This window comes from Symsagittifera roscoffensis, chromosome 1, assembly GCF_963678635.1.
Source record: "Symsagittifera roscoffensis chromosome 1, txSymRosc1.1, whole genome shotgun sequence".
Lineage (NCBI taxonomy): Eukaryota > Metazoa > Xenacoelomorpha > Acoela > Convolutidae > Symsagittifera > Symsagittifera roscoffensis.
The window spans coordinates 33,825,410-33,842,120 of record NC_087062.1 but is presented as its reverse complement, the minus strand read 5'-3'; the positions used below and the strand labels follow the sequence as shown (position 1 = coordinate 33,842,120).

The following is a 16,711-nucleotide window of genomic DNA, read 5'->3' as shown; positions in this document are numbered from 1 at the left end:
ACATCAGTAAGAAATATCTCTGTGCCAGTTGCTCAAACTTTTGAACAAGCACATTGAGAACACTGTTGTTCATTTCACTTAAATGACTCACTGTAGCTCCACCGTGAGCTGCTCCACATCTTGTGTCATCTGGTGCTTCTGGGCCAGGGCGCTGTCTACTTGTACTTTGATGGATGCCAACTGGACCTCCAGATCTCTAACTAGAGCCTGACTCCTCTCCACCTCCTCCTTCTGAGACTCACTCAGCTCACCTGGAATAATTAAAATGATGAAAAAAAAAAACAAAAGGACAGCGATGAGTAAAGGGATAAGGTCTCTGCTTTTCAGTACGAAGGTCGGTGGTTTAAACCCCACCAAAATTCGTGCTCATCGCTTGCGCAAACTTGAACATCGGCCAATTTCCATATGGATAAATGGAGTTAAAACTAACTTGCTACTCATATGCTAGTGTCCGATTTTTTTGCAAGAAACTGCATCGCTTAGTTGTACACTTTTTAATGAGGTTTGAACACTAAGCAACTAAAATTAACAAAAACCAAACATGTAGATTATTCATTCAATTTTTCGATTTAAACACAGATGTAACAAAAATTAACAATAATCAAACATGTCGATTATTCATTCAATTTTTCGACTAACTTGTCGGCTTAATTATCACCATTTTTTCAATGTTTTAACACAGAGGCGAAGCTGCGCTTCGCAAAAACTTGCGAGAACACGACCAAAAAGCAGCTCTATCAAATGAAATAAGAAAAATTAGTAACAAACATCGAATTAGCAAAAACTCAGCTACGTGTCAGATTCGAATTTGCGACCCAACAAATTTGAGTCTCACGCACTAACCTCTCAGTCACGGATGCTTGAAATACCCAAAAACTAGCCACCAATAATGCAGCTACATATTCTAATAAATTGCCAATTCGAAGCAGCATAAGTAGCACCAAGTACAAAAGACACAATTTTGAATGTAATAAATCGGAAAACATACAGCCAAATTATGTATAAATTATGCATTTCAAAAACATTGCGACATACATTGAATTGGAAAAGTTCTGAAATCGACCTCTTTATCATTGTACTGCTGTTTGAAACAACTAACTTTTTTTCGGTTCATGTGATGAAATAAAAAAGAATGAACTGCGTTCAATTTTTATTAATCAAATGTCAAACCATATGTGATGTTATACTGCTACCGCAGCCTACCAATTCAAAAGTGCCACTAAAAATAGCACTTTTATTTGCGACTTAGGTCGGAAAAAAAAAGAAAATTCGTACTAATACACTTGCTTAGCAAGTGTAACTACACTTTCATTAGCTAAATAGCGCCACATTTTGTCAGAAGCTTGTCTTCGTGTAGTTTACACAATCTATATACATTTTTGATCGTTTCCAAATTTTGTCAAAAAGTTTGAAAAATGCAGTTTTTGGTTCTTGTCCTTTGGCTTTTCTGCAGTTTTTTCAAATTCATTCGACAGTATTTTTCAGTTGCTAGTTCATAGAGGTTACTTTATTTGTTTTGATTGTATCAAATATGGTATAGTTAATAGTTTTTGAGCATTAAAAACATATATCTATTTTTTTTTCATGTCAAAAACAGCAGAAATCTGCCGAAAAATTTGATTTTTTTTTTGAAAATCATTCATTTTCTTCGTTTAATTTTTTTGTGACTGTTATACACAACATTTGACGGTTATTAAGGGTTTTAACAGTATTTTCTATAACCAATATGCTGGTTTTGCAAAATATCATTTTCAATCAAGTCTTATTTTGATTTTTAAACCTAGTTTTACAAACCTGCTCGCTCGGTTTATGCGATCGAAATAAGACTAAAAGTTGAAAATTTCAAACCGGTTTTTCTGGACAATGAGAAAATTTTTGTAATTTTTTATTTTTGTTCAAATCACGATTGAAAGGGTTTTCTAATGATATACCACCTGGCCCATACCCATGACTAATTGTGGTTTCGGAACTTGTGTGGAATCGCTTACGCACCAGAAGACAAAATTCCAAGCCCTTTCCCTCTTTCAGTGGTCGGAAGATTGAAATATTTGATTTTTTTTCGTAGTTTCTCTAGTGATCTGAAAAAATTAATAGCATATGATTGAGTCGGACTAACCGGCGACATCATTGAGTCGTGCATTTGCGCCTGCTAAGTCCCTGGCGAGACCCTCAATCACAGTTTCATTGTCCTTCAATTGTTTCTTTGCCTCTGACAACTCACCCCTGAAAACAAAAAAAAACACGCTATCATTAAATAACATCTCGGGTTTACTTCGACCGCATGAGATCATAGCCCTATCCCAATAAAACATTTTTCTGCGCAGTGAGTATTTTTCAAACTTCTGCTCAGTGAGTAATATGTCACCTTAGCAGCAGCACCAGTTGTTCCAGCGCATGCAGGTCTTCCATAGTGCGTACGGGGGCGATGGAGGCTGGCTTCGGAGGGATCTTCGGCTTATCACGTGTGTACTTGGCTATAGTCTCTGAAATAATATTTCACTATCAAGAAACAACAACAGGAAAGTGATACTTAGAAATAGCAGATAAAAACTTGAATAAATTCATCGCAAACATATAGTTTTTTTTTTTCATTTTTACGACAAAGATGATGTAATTTTTAGATTTCTCTCCTCTAAAAGTGTTTTTTTTTCCTTCCGGAACTTCCGATTCGAATATAGTTAGATTCATCTTCCTTTGTTTAAAAATGAAAAAAAAAACGAAAAGCGCAAATTACAGATACAAAACAGATTTTCATTAGAATCTAACATATAAGCAACAAAAACAACACCCACCTTCTTTCTCAGTAACTGCACTCTCTCGCATTTTAATGTTCTCTTCGTTCTCCTGACTCAGAGCGATGATCTTCTCCTCCAGCTTGACTATAGTCTTGGCATGTTCTTGACACTCCAGTTTCACCATCCTAAAAGTCTCGTCTGATTCTCTACCCTGTTGCTCGTTCAAGGCTTCGAGTTCAGCCTCTTTTGCTTGAAGGGCTTCTGAAAAATAAAAAATCCCTATATACGCTCTCCGTTATTTGGGCCCAACCTTTTCTTGGAACAATAGGCCTGCTAAAATATTTCTAATTCGACCTTTTTTGGAACAATAGACCTGCTAAAATATTTCTAATTCGATTTAAAATATTTCTAATTCGACCAAACACTACATTGATAACAATAAAACACCGCACCTTCTAGGGTTGATTTCTCAGTCTGGAGTTGCTCAATTTGAAGTAGCAGCGAGTCTTTCTCGTCTGAAACTGTCTTGTGGGACTCTGTTAGCTGGGAAATACTGTTCTCCTGCTCAGTGACTGCCTAAAATGAAGTCCATTTACGCTCATGCGGAACAAAAATTTCGATATAAAAAGTTCAAAATTTTTATTTAAGGGTCTTAGATGACTAATACTGTAGAATATATTTTCGCTTTTCAAAAACTAATTTCGCAATAATCGGTCTAGGTTTTATTGTTTTTGGATTCGATGAATGCGCCAATGGTTCCCGCCTTCAAAAAAACTAACCGTCTCCAGCTCAGATATTTTAGCATTCATTTCATCAATCTTCGCATTCATGTCCTCTTCCGCCTTGGATTTCTCGCCATTGAGAGTCTCAACTTCTTGTAGATGTGTCTGTTTTAAGTCGTGAATTTCAGCTTCTTTTTCTGCAATTATTTTCTCAATCTCCTTGGCATGACTTTCCGTGAACTCAATTTTCCACGATATGAACAGATTCTCATTTTCTGAAAAAAAATTTAAGCAATCATTCGAAAAAATTAGTACTTAATGTTCCAAGAACAAAAATGATATCAATAAAATAGTTTGGAAGTGATAAAATGATCAGTTCAGTTTTCTGACCAAGCTCGCTGAAAATGACAGACGTACTAAAAACGATGACACAATATCACGAAAAAAAGTATAAGGAATAGTATTAGCTTCTGAGGGTTAGTCTAGTTTTAAGCGATTGAATTAACAACTCGCCTTCTCTGGATGCTTCCAAGGCCTCCGATTGAGCTTGAACCTGTGCTTCCAAATCAGTTTTAGCATTTGTCAAATCATCGATTTCTGAAAACAAAATCCAGTAGTTAATTCAAAACCAGCGTTGAATTATATCTAATTTTCAGATCTCCGATTTGACTCACCACTTTGTTTCTCTGCAATCCATCCTGTTTTGATTGTTTCCATTTTAATGGTCATCTCCGACTCAAACTTTTCAGCCATTTCTTCTTTTTCTTAAAAATGAAGACATCAAAATTCCGGAGAAAATGTTCATCATTAAATTCTTCATATACTCACCTTTGCATACAATCTCATGCTGTTCATTCAGGCTATCAAAATCGGATTTGAGCTGACAATGACTTTCAAAGAACTCTCTTAAGCAAGATTTAATGGCATCTAAAATCAAAGCAGCTCACAATAAACAAACCAGAAAACATCTCACATTTTTTCTAAAAATTGACTCGTTAATAAGTTATGTACCTGAGGAGGCGTTTTCTTCGACATTCAAACCGTTGTCATTCAAACAAGCTACTATGTCATTCAACGAGGCATTCGTATCAACAGACACCTGGGAGTCGCTGACTGCCGACAACACTTTGACAAGGACATCTTTAATCTTAGAAGCAATTGGTGCACTTGGACTGTCTTCGTCGTTTGTTTCCAGAAAAAAATTCAAAGAGTTGAGATCAGTGCAACTGCTATTAACTTTTTCGAGCACTGTGTTCACTTCTGAAACAATTTGAACATAGTTAAACATAAAAGAAGCATCAATCAGATTAAAAGCGATTCTCGCCGAGCTTCGGTCACAAAAAAAGGCATGCATAACACTCATGGGTAATTTCTCAAAATGCAGATTCAGTGGCCGTATTTTGCATGCAAGCCGGTCAGGAAGACAGAAACAACCATATAAGGGTGATGAACCTTGGTTTGAGGGAATGGCTCCAGGACATACATTCGTTCGTGTAAGAACCATAGTTTGCACTAGAATAGAATTAATTAGAAAATTGAAACAAGGCTGCTCGCATCAGGGCGAAGCTCTGAATGTTCTCACAACAATTTAACGTCTATGGAGCAGTGTTCACTTTTCAAAAATAGATGAAACTTTAGAAAAAAATCACAAAAATTTTTTTGATTTTTTGAAAATCATCCCCCACACGCTATGTAAAGTACAAAGCGAACGCTTTTGCATACAGCAAAGTGTTAAATGAAGCAAATAGCATGCCTCAATTCAACTTAGAACAATTTCTAAGACGGATTAAAGCTCCGCTAACGCGTTAACAGCGCGAAATATATCGCGCGTTACTTATCTCAAATTGGCCAAACTTGCAATATGTAAACCCCCATACTTTACGAAAAATTATCACAAGTGAAATACCTTTTTAAACTTGAGCTCCGGGCAACAATTCTTTTTCGCAGATATTAAAACAATTTTTGTCAAAAAAGCCGAGATTTGTCTAGAGAAAAAAACCAACCCGAGCACAAATGTTCAGCAATTGCTCAGACTTTCGAAGAAAACGGAATATATATTGTTAGCCGGTTTTTTTATTTCAACACTTTTCGATTTTTGACTTAGAATTTTTAACAGAATGGAGTCTCGGAACAACAAAACTGCTCATAACAGAGCGAAACCCTGAATGGTCTGGTCTGACTGTCTTTTAAAGTCTGTGGTGTAGTGTTCGCTTTAAAAAATCATAAATTTTTCAAAAATTAATTAAACAAAAAATTTGAAAATTTCGAGATTTTTTTTGAAAATTTTCCGCCACACGCCATTTAAAACACGACGTGGTAGATTTTGCTTCTAGTAATATATCAATTATGACAAATAGCTCTTCAACCAAATTGGAACGAGTTCTAAAACGGATTAAATCTCCGCTTAACCCTTAAAAGCGCGGAATATAATGCGCGTTAACTGTCCCAAATTGGCGATCTTTAATCCCCCATAAATTTACAAAAAATGGTCACAGATGAAAAAAAATAATTTGAGCTCAAGACACCAATAATTCCCAGATGCTATAAAAATTTCCACTAAAAGGCTGGCTAAAAATTCGAAATTTGTCAGGAGAAAAAACCACCCCGAGTACAAATACTCCGTCATTTTCTTCGAAAATAGTCGGAACAACTATGTATATGAGTCTATAGGTTTGATTAAATTTAGCGCATAGAAATCAAATCTGCACGAAAAATCAAATCTGCACGAGCTTCGAGCAGGCGAAGTTCTTGTTCGAACCGTTTTCTAGGATCTGTAGCTTGTTCACTTCGTTGTTAAGTGCCGTCTCTTTCTCATCATTGCTTGACTTGAGACTGTCGACATAGGCTAGGATTCCATCAAAGGACTCCTGTTCCGCTTCTTCCTCTCCCAAGACGCAATGAGACTTCAATTTGTCCACGAACTAAAAAAGATACTTATCAACTAAATAAAGAACTAAGAACCTATGAAATCGTAGAAAGAAATACCGTTGATAAAAAAAGTAATAATTTTGAAGCAATCGTTTGGCTTGAAAAATAATGGCATAATATATTGATTTAAAAAACGATATATTGATTTAATATATTGATTTAAAAACTTAATTTCCAGATGGTATGATGTTTTATTTTAGAAAACGCACTTAAAATTTTTAAAATTAAATCAAAGCAAAAGCTATCTTCTTTTAATAACTCTTACGGTATGAGCAAAAGGTTGCAATGAACAAATCTAGGGGGGTCTGACCTGTTTTAAATCATTATATTTTGCATTCAAGTCGTTGACGACTTGATCATGCAACGCCGTTATTCGTTCTTTTTCAGCGTCAAATTCATTTGACTTCTCGGCTTCTTTTCTTAGCGATTCCAGTTCCTCTTTGAGAAGATCGTTTTCGGTCTCAGCAGTCGATAGTTTTTCCTTAGCGTCTTGTGATTCTCGTTCGGCTGACATTATGTGATCTCGCAGACCGGCGACCTCTTCCGTTTTCTCTGCGCGCAATTCGTCGTAGAGCCGCTGTGTTGCATCCAACTTAAACAATTAGAAGTTTTACATGGAGTCGTCCAAATGTTTACTTTTATAGATCCACACTTTTTTCTGAACTTCGCCAGGCTTATTGTCTACAATTCATCTTACGGTGGATGAAAGAGCCTTAATAGGATCCAACGCCCTCTCCACACAACCTATGTTTCTCATATTTAGTCACTCGAAGAAGGTGAAGACACTTGATTCGGCAAAAATATCATGCTTGAAAACTTCCATCAGCAATGAAAAACGGAAAAATGACAGTACTCTATCCCTATCAAACTGTCTCTGAGTTCGTTACGAACTTTCTGGGAAATGGCATAATCAAAAATATTGCCACCCCTATAAATAAAAGCAGTATATTAGCCACTGGAGCATTCTATTTAAAATTCGAATTTTGCTGCATTCTGATTGGTCAAAAAAACTGAATCTACTAAACAATTACTTCCCTTCCTTGATGGGGGTAATTGTTAAGTAGATCCAACCTTTGCATAAAATCTATTTCCTGACGACTATTAGCTATACCTTCTGCTTCAATTCGACCATCTGTCTCTCTCGCTCCTTTATCATGTCGGAGGCTGAATCAGTGGCCGCGTGTAGGGAGGCAATGCGTCCCTCCTTCTGACTCAGATCATCCCGCAACATCTGCAGCTGCTCCGCCAGGATACGGTTCTCATTCTCCAGCTCCGCTGACTGAGTCTGAAACAAAATAACCGGGTATAACAAACTTTCGATTGTCGTGAACAAAAACAACAATTTTTCAGGATCAAGTGAACTATATATCTTCTCAAATCAATCTAGGGGGAAGATAAAAAGTAATCTTTTTCAGCCAATCAGATTTGAACATAATGCTCGCAGGTCTTACTGCTTGATATTGTCATTTGTTTTTAGTGAGGAGATTGCTCAAATGGGCTTTTTTCAACCACTTCAGTCAAACGTAGCTAGTTTTTGGGTTTCAATGAACTTCGAACATGAAAATCTCACATCGACTGTCTCGGTCAAAATTGCATCACTCGAAGAATGAATCTTATCTTTAGGAAAAGAACGCAGTTTTTCTTCAAATTAATTTAGATCAATTGTTATCAACGAATTCCGTCAATTTTATGCTAGAAAACACTTAATTAATTTGTTCGTTTAATGATCTCGAAAACAAGTTGCAAATGCTAACAAGACTGCTCGTATCAGAGCGAAGCCCTGAATGTTCCGACTGCCTTTTAAGGTTTATGGAGCCGTAATAACATTAAAAGTTTCATTGAAATAAAAAAAAATGAAAAAAAAAATTTCTAAAATTTGAAATTTTTTATGAGAATCATCCCCCCACACGCCATATAAAGTACAAAAGTATAGATTTCGCTCCTTGTAACAAACCAATTATGGCAAATAAGCTTCTTTTAACCAATTTGGAACGATTTCTTAGACGGATTAACTCTCCGCTTACGCGTTAATAGCGCGAAATATATCGCGCGTTAATTGTCCCAAATTGGCCAAAATGGCAATCTTTAAACCCCCGTAACTTTACAAAAAATAATCACAGGTGAAATATCTTTTCAAATTTTAGCTCAGGACAACAATACCTTTCAAATGATATTAAAAAATTCCGTCAAAACTGGCTAGTTAAAAAGTCGAAATTTGTCTGAAGAAAAAAAAAACCCACCCCGAGCACAAATATTCCGTTACTTTCGTATCGAAAGTCGGAACAACAAGGATAGCCGGGTACTGTGCAAGTAGCACAATGTTCCGACCATTGTCTTAAAAAACACAAAAAGAACGTTTTTCAAATTAGTGCCGTTTTTTCTGCGTGGCGCGATTTAAATATCTGAACAAAAAAATTAGGCATGTTTGGCAGTCTTAGTAAAATAAGCCAAAAAATAGTTTTCGTAGAAAAACGAAAAAAATATATCGCAAATATTTTTGAAAATTTTCAAAACTTTTTGCACAAAATTTTCTAACTTTTGAAACTTTTGACTCCCAAAATGACGCTGAAAAACACCAAAAACAAGTTTACTCGGGTGAAACAAACGTTTCATGGCTTAAAATAAGCATAAATAAGTTTTTATATGCCTTCACGCTCGTCTTATTAGAACAAAAATATAAAAAACTTAGACTGGTTTTTTCTCGTCACCGAGAAAAATTGTTCAATATTTTAAAATTTTGTCAGAATCACGACTGAAAGAATTTTAGTATGATTTATAACTCGACTCATTCCGATGAGTATTTGTGGCACCTGATTTTGCGAGAAAAACAAAAAGAAAAATAAATAAAAAGACACCCGAACTTTCGGTAGTCGGAACAAAAAAGTTCCTTATAGGAGATAAAAAGAAGATAAAAGCTTAAAATTTTAACTCAAAAGTTTGAGTATTAACTTCACTTTCAATTCCTTGTCAATTAAACTTGGTGGTTATATTTTTCACGAAGAGATCACTTGTCCAAATTGCTTAGAAGATTTTTGAGACAAGGGATGATTTGCTCAAAAAAATTTCAAATCTTCATCCTTGATATAGCTTCCATTCGTTATCATAACCACACAATCTCTATCACCAATATTATTTAAAATTGCGATAGCAAGTGTATTGCAACCTGGTACTAGACTTTTTTCCCGCAAAAACTTAGTTCACAAAATAGTCAAAATTAGATATGAAAAATTTAGGTTCCGTTATTAATGAGTTAATATTTCTTTGCGCCTCCTGCATACTTGGTCTGGAGGTAACGAACACGCCTATGACCAAAAAGGTTCCGGGTTCAGATCTGACAAAACCTGTTTTTTTTTCAAACGGGAACTATTCCGTTTCAACAAAAAAGTACGGCTTATTACTACGACCATTTGAGAAGTATGGAAGAACTTTGTACTCGGATGTTTTATTTTTTTTCTCCACGCAAAATCAAGAACCAAAAATAATCAATGAAATGGGTCGAGTGATAAATCATATTAAAACCCGTTGAGTGTTGATTTGAATGTCATTAACAAATTTCCAAAACATTTCCAGTTTCAAGAAAAACAGGTTTGAAATTTTTGATTTTTCGTCTCATTTCCAGCGAGTAAAGCGAGCAAGCATGCTTATTTATGCGTAATTTATTCCGTTTAAAATAACTTATTTGTGCCTAAGTTTAGTTTTACTCGAGTATAATTAGTTTTTGAAGTTTTATTAACGCCATTTTGAGAATCAATAACTTCAAACTCAAAAAATTTCTGCAAAAAAAATTGAAAAAATTTTTGATTTTCAAAAACTGTTTTCCAGTTAAACTTGACTGTCAAATATGATATGCCAATTCGTAAATTCTTGTTACATCTTTGTGTCACACCACGCAGAAAAAACGACACTAATTTGAAAATAAAAAGTTTTTGTTTTTTAAGACTATGTTGGAAACATTCTGTGCTACTTGAACCGTAACCGGGCCTTTTCGAGTTTTATGTTTTGTCGCCTTAGTTGCCACGTAGAATTTTTTTAGGAGTACGCAATTTACCTGGTAATTGCTTTTAGTGTTTTGACTAACTTCTGCGTTTTGAAATTTTACTAATCTCGACTTCGTAAATTTTCTGTTTTTTGTTTGTTTTCGCTTGAAAACTTTATTTTGCCAAATGATTTCGGCCTATATTTTATCGACATAGTAGATTTAGCGTCGTTTGATGACCGAAGAAATTCTTCGTGTGCGTGTGAGGGTGTTTTGAGGGGGAGGGGGACTCGAACATAAAAAGTAATAAAAAATGTTCTACTTTTTGAATTTCTTCGGCTGAAACGGTTTCTGCTCAAGTACTTTCGGCTTTTTTACCGCTTAATTTTTTTCCGAAGCTAATTTTACTTTCTTTTGTCTGGTCATGTTTTTTTAAAAAACTAGCTATATTCAATTTAATACATCTAGTTGTTTTTCGACTACTCCAATTATTTTCCCGATTGTATCGCAAGTGGTGCAAAGCTTCGCTTGGCCTCAGTGTAATTTTTACATGTAAATTGGTTCCACTAGTGTCGACGTTGAATGTCTCGTTGAGACTGCCACTGTCGTGTCTGCTGTTGGACCTGGAGTTGAGCTGTCTGGCGATGGACTCCACGACCTCCGGGGATACCTGGCCATGCCCAGAGGAGTTGCTGGTAGCTGTGAACTGGTACTGGTTGCGAATATTGGAACCTGAAGAATGTCAAACTGATACTCTGGTACTCTTAATGTTATTTATTACCGAAAGAATTTATGTATTCAACTAAAAATTGAAAACACTATTTTGATCAAACTTTCAAGGTTCCTGGTTTGATTTTGTTCTGGCAGTTCATATATCTCTAGCTAGAAAAATTGATTAGTCGTTCTACTGCACGGAAGCTGATAGTTCAGTCGAATTTAATAAATGGTAAAAATGGAGAACCGAGAAACTTAATTTAAAAAAAAAACGTTTGTGCTATGATTTTGGTCATGGCTGGTTGAAGTTATCGTTCTAACCAAAGTTTTTTACCCAAAATACGAAACACCAAAAAAACTTTCAGGTCATCGAGTGAGAAATCCCAGTAAAATCCTTTTGGCCGTAATTCGGATTCCATAAAAAGTTCACTCGCTGTCTAGCGAAAAACTCCGATCTGAAAAACTCTGGTCGATTATTTTGGCTTTTCAGATTGAATGTCAACTGATTAGCAGTCTGATTTTCCAAATTGATCCACTGCCTCATTCACAAATTTTTGAAGTTTTTTCTATTTAATAATTGGAGCTCAGTTTTAATTGACTCCTGCTTCTCTAGAAAATCGCAGAACGTTTTTTCAAAAAAAAAAACAATATTTTTTTTTCTCATTTTTTCTCTTCATTATCAACTGCAGTAGTCTACCTTGAGATGTGTTTTGTGTCCTAGGGGGTGGATGCTGAGGTATAATTGCAGGCTGTCGAACCAGCCGCGACACCGAACTAGCACTGGAGGGCCTCCCCCTCATACTGTACATAGGTGGCTTGGGAGGAGGTATGGGTGCTATTTGAGTCCAGGCTCCGCTCTGGGTCTGTACTGCCCACCTGTCTTTGAGTGCCATGTCATGCGTGAATGTCATCTGAGGTTGGGGCATTGAGACCGGGAGGTTGGGGATGATGGGTAAAGAGACTTCAGTCTGAACATTAATTAATTTAAATTAAAAACTGAGTTTTCGTGGGGTGCTCATGGTAAAACAAAACAAAGAACAACAGTAACAGAACATAACGGTTGTATCAGTGTAATACTATCAGCTTTCTAAGTTACTGGCTTTAATCTCAAAAAATTTTAGAAGAATTAAAGAATACTTTCATCAAGAAAAGACGGAAACGAAAGAAAAGAGCACGTGGAATATGTCTCTGGATTGGCCCAGGTTTACTCAATTATTAAACAGTTTCAGGTTAAATGATTTGCGTGGTAGCCGTGGTGACCCCTTATTCATCGTTGTGATTATTGGAGCGAGCTTATTACATCTGGCACTCGAAGATTGGGGGGCATCAGTAGGAGGAAACGAGGAACTACAAGAAGACGTCATCCATTACAAGGGAGTAACGTTTCATCCCAAATCGAAAGCGAATAAAATCGTACAAAACATCTTGCGAGACGAAATTAATAGAAACGAGTCTGTAATTATCTGGCACGACGTAATAAACATTTCGATTTCAGAACATCCATTCAATCCAAGGACTCCCCTTACTGCCAATCAACTAGTATCAGAAATCAAACCCCTAATCAATTTGCATCCTCGAATTGAAGGCATTGTCTATTGTCAGAGAGACGGTTCACCCTATATTCTTGAAGATCTAAAGAAACTTCCGATACCAGTTGTTCAAGTTACAACAGACATAATTTCGAATTCTAAACAACAGGACAAAGATCTACTTGAAGGATACAGAGAACTGCATCAAGAAACCGCACTTGAAATCAAAACTTTAGCTATAATAAGAAACAACAACGAGTGATATCAACGGAAAGCAACTTCAGTGATATCTTAAAGAAGAAAAAAACCGTCAAAAAACAACGAGAAGCACGAAGGAAACGAGAACAGAAATAAATTGTGAGTTTAAATTTCAATTCGTGATGGGACTCGGCTCAATTGTCCAGGACTGGATCAAATTGTAAATAAAGTATCTCTATCTCATTTTCTTCTTCTTTCCGTGTCCACCAATATTACTAAAAATTGCAAAACGTGCAAAAAACCATAAATGCCAGGGACAGATGCTTCAGTTGTGTATCTTGCAATGCTCAAATGCATCTTGAGGGCACCTGCACTGGTCTTACTAACACCGCCATCAATGGCATAAAAGACTTGGGTTTAAACGCAAGGCTTCTATGCGACACATGTGTCAAAAATAACGAAAGAGATAACTTCATAAAGTGTAGGACCATGATGCAAATAAACGAGAAAATTGAAAAGGAGAGTGAGGAAATACAAGCACGTCTTGAAAATATTGAGAAAAGGCTGACGGCATTGGTTGATGAAAAAGTCGAAAACGCTACAAAAACCACATGCGAATAAGTGGAAAAAAGCTATGCAGATGTACTCAGTGTGAAACCTGTTAAAGATATGAAAGCTCAACCAGGAGCTGGAAAAGAAGTAAAACATGAAATACATCATAATATCAATAAAAGCTTCCGTATACAGGGGATCAGAGAAGATCCCGAGAAATCAAAAGGCAAAAATTTTGTCCCCACGACCGAAAAAGTAAATGAGGTACTAAACAAGTTAGGAGTTAAACCACAAATAGAAGAAATAAAAAGGCTAGGGAATTTCAGCAAAGAGCGCATCAAGTCAAGAACTTTATTAATAACTCTGTCAACGGAACATGAAGCACGATTGGTGCTGGCAAAGAGCTTCAAAAAAAAGAGATGAACTGCGAGATGAGGAAATTTACCTTCTGCCAGCAATATCGAAAGAAGATGCGAGGAAGGAAAACCTATGCCTAAAAAGACGAAAGAGTTCCAAAGGAGAAAATCAAAATCAGGAGTTTCGAGCTGTTCAATGATGGGAAAAAAGAGACGATAGAAGCCGAACAAGCAGATGATCCTTGACTGGGCTTTCTCAACATCCTGCAAATGAATGTAAGAAGTCTCATAAATCTCGAACGACGAATGAAGTTTGCAAATGCTATAGCAACATCAAACTATGACATAATATGTCTCTGCGAGACTTGGTTAAATGAAAACATTGCATCATCTGAATTATTGCTAAATAAATACAGTATTTACAGATCAGAACGACAAACAGCCAAAGATCAAAATTTGCACGGTGGAGTACTAATGGCAGTGAAACAAACATTTTCATCTAAATTATTGCCAAATAAGCAACCTGAATGTTGTTTAACTTGCAGCATCCAAATAAACGATAAGCGAATTATTGTCTGCTGTTTTTACAATCCACCTTCGAGCAGCAAATATCGCTATTGTCTAGGCGATTTCGCACAAGTTTTGATTGAAATCGAGAAATCAAATCAATCAACTGCAACACTTATTTGCGGAGATGTAAATTTTCCAAATGCAAACTGGATTGACTATAGTAGCACCGAAAATGAAGAAAACTCAATAAATGAACTAATCGAGCAACATCAGTTCGAGCACGCAATAGATTTTCCAACTTGTGGCAAAACACCCTAGACATTACATTATTCAAAAATTGTCACATTCATGCGACTCCTGACGAAAATTTCTCAAAAAATTACAATTGCTCCGACCACAAAGCAATCAGCATTCTACTTCTAATGTCCTCACCATGAGGTAAAAGTCGCTATTGAAAACTTTCGAAGCTTCGGTAGCGTGGACTATAACGAAATCAAGAAATCAATACTAAGTGAGCCTTTCTCATCAGTATGTCACACAAACATCAATAGAATGTGCGAGGAACTTTACGACTATTTGGAAAAATTGATAAACCAACATGCGCCCAGAAGAACGAGACGTCGCCAATCACTTCCGCCATGGATTACTCCAAGTACCTCAAACATCATGAAAAAACTGCGAACACAAACTAGAATATACAAATTGAAACCTACAAGCTACCGCAGAAATCTCATTATAACTCTAGATAAAATGGTGAAAGAAGCAGTAAAGAAAGATAAATTAAATTATCAGGAAAATGTGATGTCCGCTCGTAACACACATTGAATTTTCAAACACTTTAAGAGTCTGAAAAAAATCAGAAACTCTCCCAAAGACTATGATCAAGGACGACATAGCTGTTTCCAAAGCCAAATAAAATGTGAACTTTTTGAATGAATAATTTCACTCTGTCTTTTCGCCCAAATCAAGCTTCAACCTCAGTGACGTGAAGTGTGAAAACACGATATTGAGAACTTCAGTATCTCAAAAACATATTTAAACCAAATTATAACAGAGCTTGACAACAAAATCGCGGGGCCCAGACCGGTTTTCTTCCAGCGAACGGCCAGAGAAATGACCACAATTTTGCATTGCGTTTTTAAAAACATCAAGAGGGTAAGGAAAATACCAGATAAATGGAAAGTTGCAGCTGTGTCGCCTATTTACAAGAAAGGTGACAAACGACTAATGGAAAAGTACCGGCCGGTGTCACTCCTAAATATCATGAGTAAACTCCTGGAAAAATGCATGTATCCAGCACTGTACGACCATTTCACCAAATTTCTCACAAGAAGTCAGCACGGTTTTGTTAAAATGCGTTAAGTTGTTACAAACATGTTATCTTTCTTGAAAGAAATCTACGAAGCAATTGCTAAGAACGCTGAAAATCAAGTGATCGCATTCTATACTGACTTCTCAAAGGCATTTGACAAAGTTCCGCACTACGAACTACTACAGAAAATGAGTAACACTGGAGTTTGAGGCTGTTTCGTAGATATAATCTCAGACTATCTCAGCAACAGGAAACAATTTGTTCGTGCTGTCAATTTCTCATCAGAAACTTTAGAAATTACCAGTAGCGTACCACAAGGATCGTTGATTGGTCCATTATTCTTCTGCATCTTCATAAATGATCTTCCTGAAGTATTGAAATTTAGTGACCCATATATCTTTGCAGACGACCTAAAATTACTAGCAGTGAATGTAGACACAAAGGACATCCAGCAGGACCTAAAAAGTGTTCAAAACTGGGTAGACAAAAACAAAATGAGTCTGGCACTGGACAAAAGTTTTAAAGTTGAATTTAGAAAATCAACACGAATTCCTTTTTTGTGAAACAGCAGTGGAAAGCCCGAATGTGATGAACGATCTAGGAATACATGTGTCCAAACATTTATCATGGACAACCCATATTGTTTCAAGAATGTCGAAAGGGAATAAAACGTTCTATTGCATCCGCAGAAACTTAGAATTCAAAGTCAAAATGCGCATTAAACTTGGTCTGTACAAATCCTTAATACTTCCTGTTCTAACGTATGGTCTAATTATTTGCTATATCTCAAGAAACGACTTAGGGAGATTAGAAAGGTTCCAAAAGAAAGTCTTAAAAGACCAGAACTGAAAAAGCTAAATTTTCAACCAAAACAAGACCAGAACTGAAAAAGCTAGAGTAGAGTATACATTCAGGACGTGCCGTCTAATAAACCGACTAAATCAAAAAATTGAATTTCGAGAAATGCGAGGCTTAAAGCGAAGATTGATACAGATGATGTTGAAGTTTTTCGACGATCAATTCTCAGAACAAAACAAGTGCATATGGGTCCTCTTCTGCGACAGCAACATGTGCCGAAAAAACTGGACAAAATTTTGAGAACTTTGGGGATATCATCCCATCAGTATCCTACTGAAAATTCACAACAACAACAACAACAACAACAACTCACAGATCTAT

General features: G+C 36.2%; 1 protein-coding gene across 1 annotated transcript in view; it reads right to left on the bottom strand.

Moving 5' to 3' along the window:
* The window catches only part of LOC134843229 (forkhead-associated domain-containing protein 1-like), a 144,559-nt gene that overhangs the window by 14,976 nt on the left and 112,872 nt on the right, over positions 1-16,711 (bottom strand). Inside the window, exons 5-19 of the mRNA XM_063859594.1 lie at positions 11,773-12,043; positions 10,912-11,093; positions 7,497-7,670; positions 6,696-6,977; positions 6,216-6,378; positions 4,469-4,717; positions 4,286-4,384; positions 4,132-4,221; positions 3,971-4,054; positions 3,515-3,732; positions 3,188-3,311; positions 2,793-2,996; positions 2,366-2,483; positions 2,117-2,223; positions 92-251 (exon numbers count right to left, since the gene is read on the bottom strand). Of these exons, the coding sequence (XP_063715664.1) occupies positions 92-251; positions 2,117-2,223; positions 2,366-2,483; positions 2,793-2,996; positions 3,188-3,311; positions 3,515-3,732; positions 3,971-4,054; positions 4,132-4,221; positions 4,286-4,384; positions 4,469-4,717; positions 6,216-6,378; positions 6,696-6,977; positions 7,497-7,670; positions 10,912-11,093; positions 11,773-12,043 (2,525 nt within the window). The remainder of the gene's footprint in view (positions 1-91; positions 252-2,116; positions 2,224-2,365; positions 2,484-2,792; positions 2,997-3,187; positions 3,312-3,514; positions 3,733-3,970; positions 4,055-4,131; positions 4,222-4,285; positions 4,385-4,468; positions 4,718-6,215; positions 6,379-6,695; positions 6,978-7,496; positions 7,671-10,911; positions 11,094-11,772; positions 12,044-16,711) is intronic.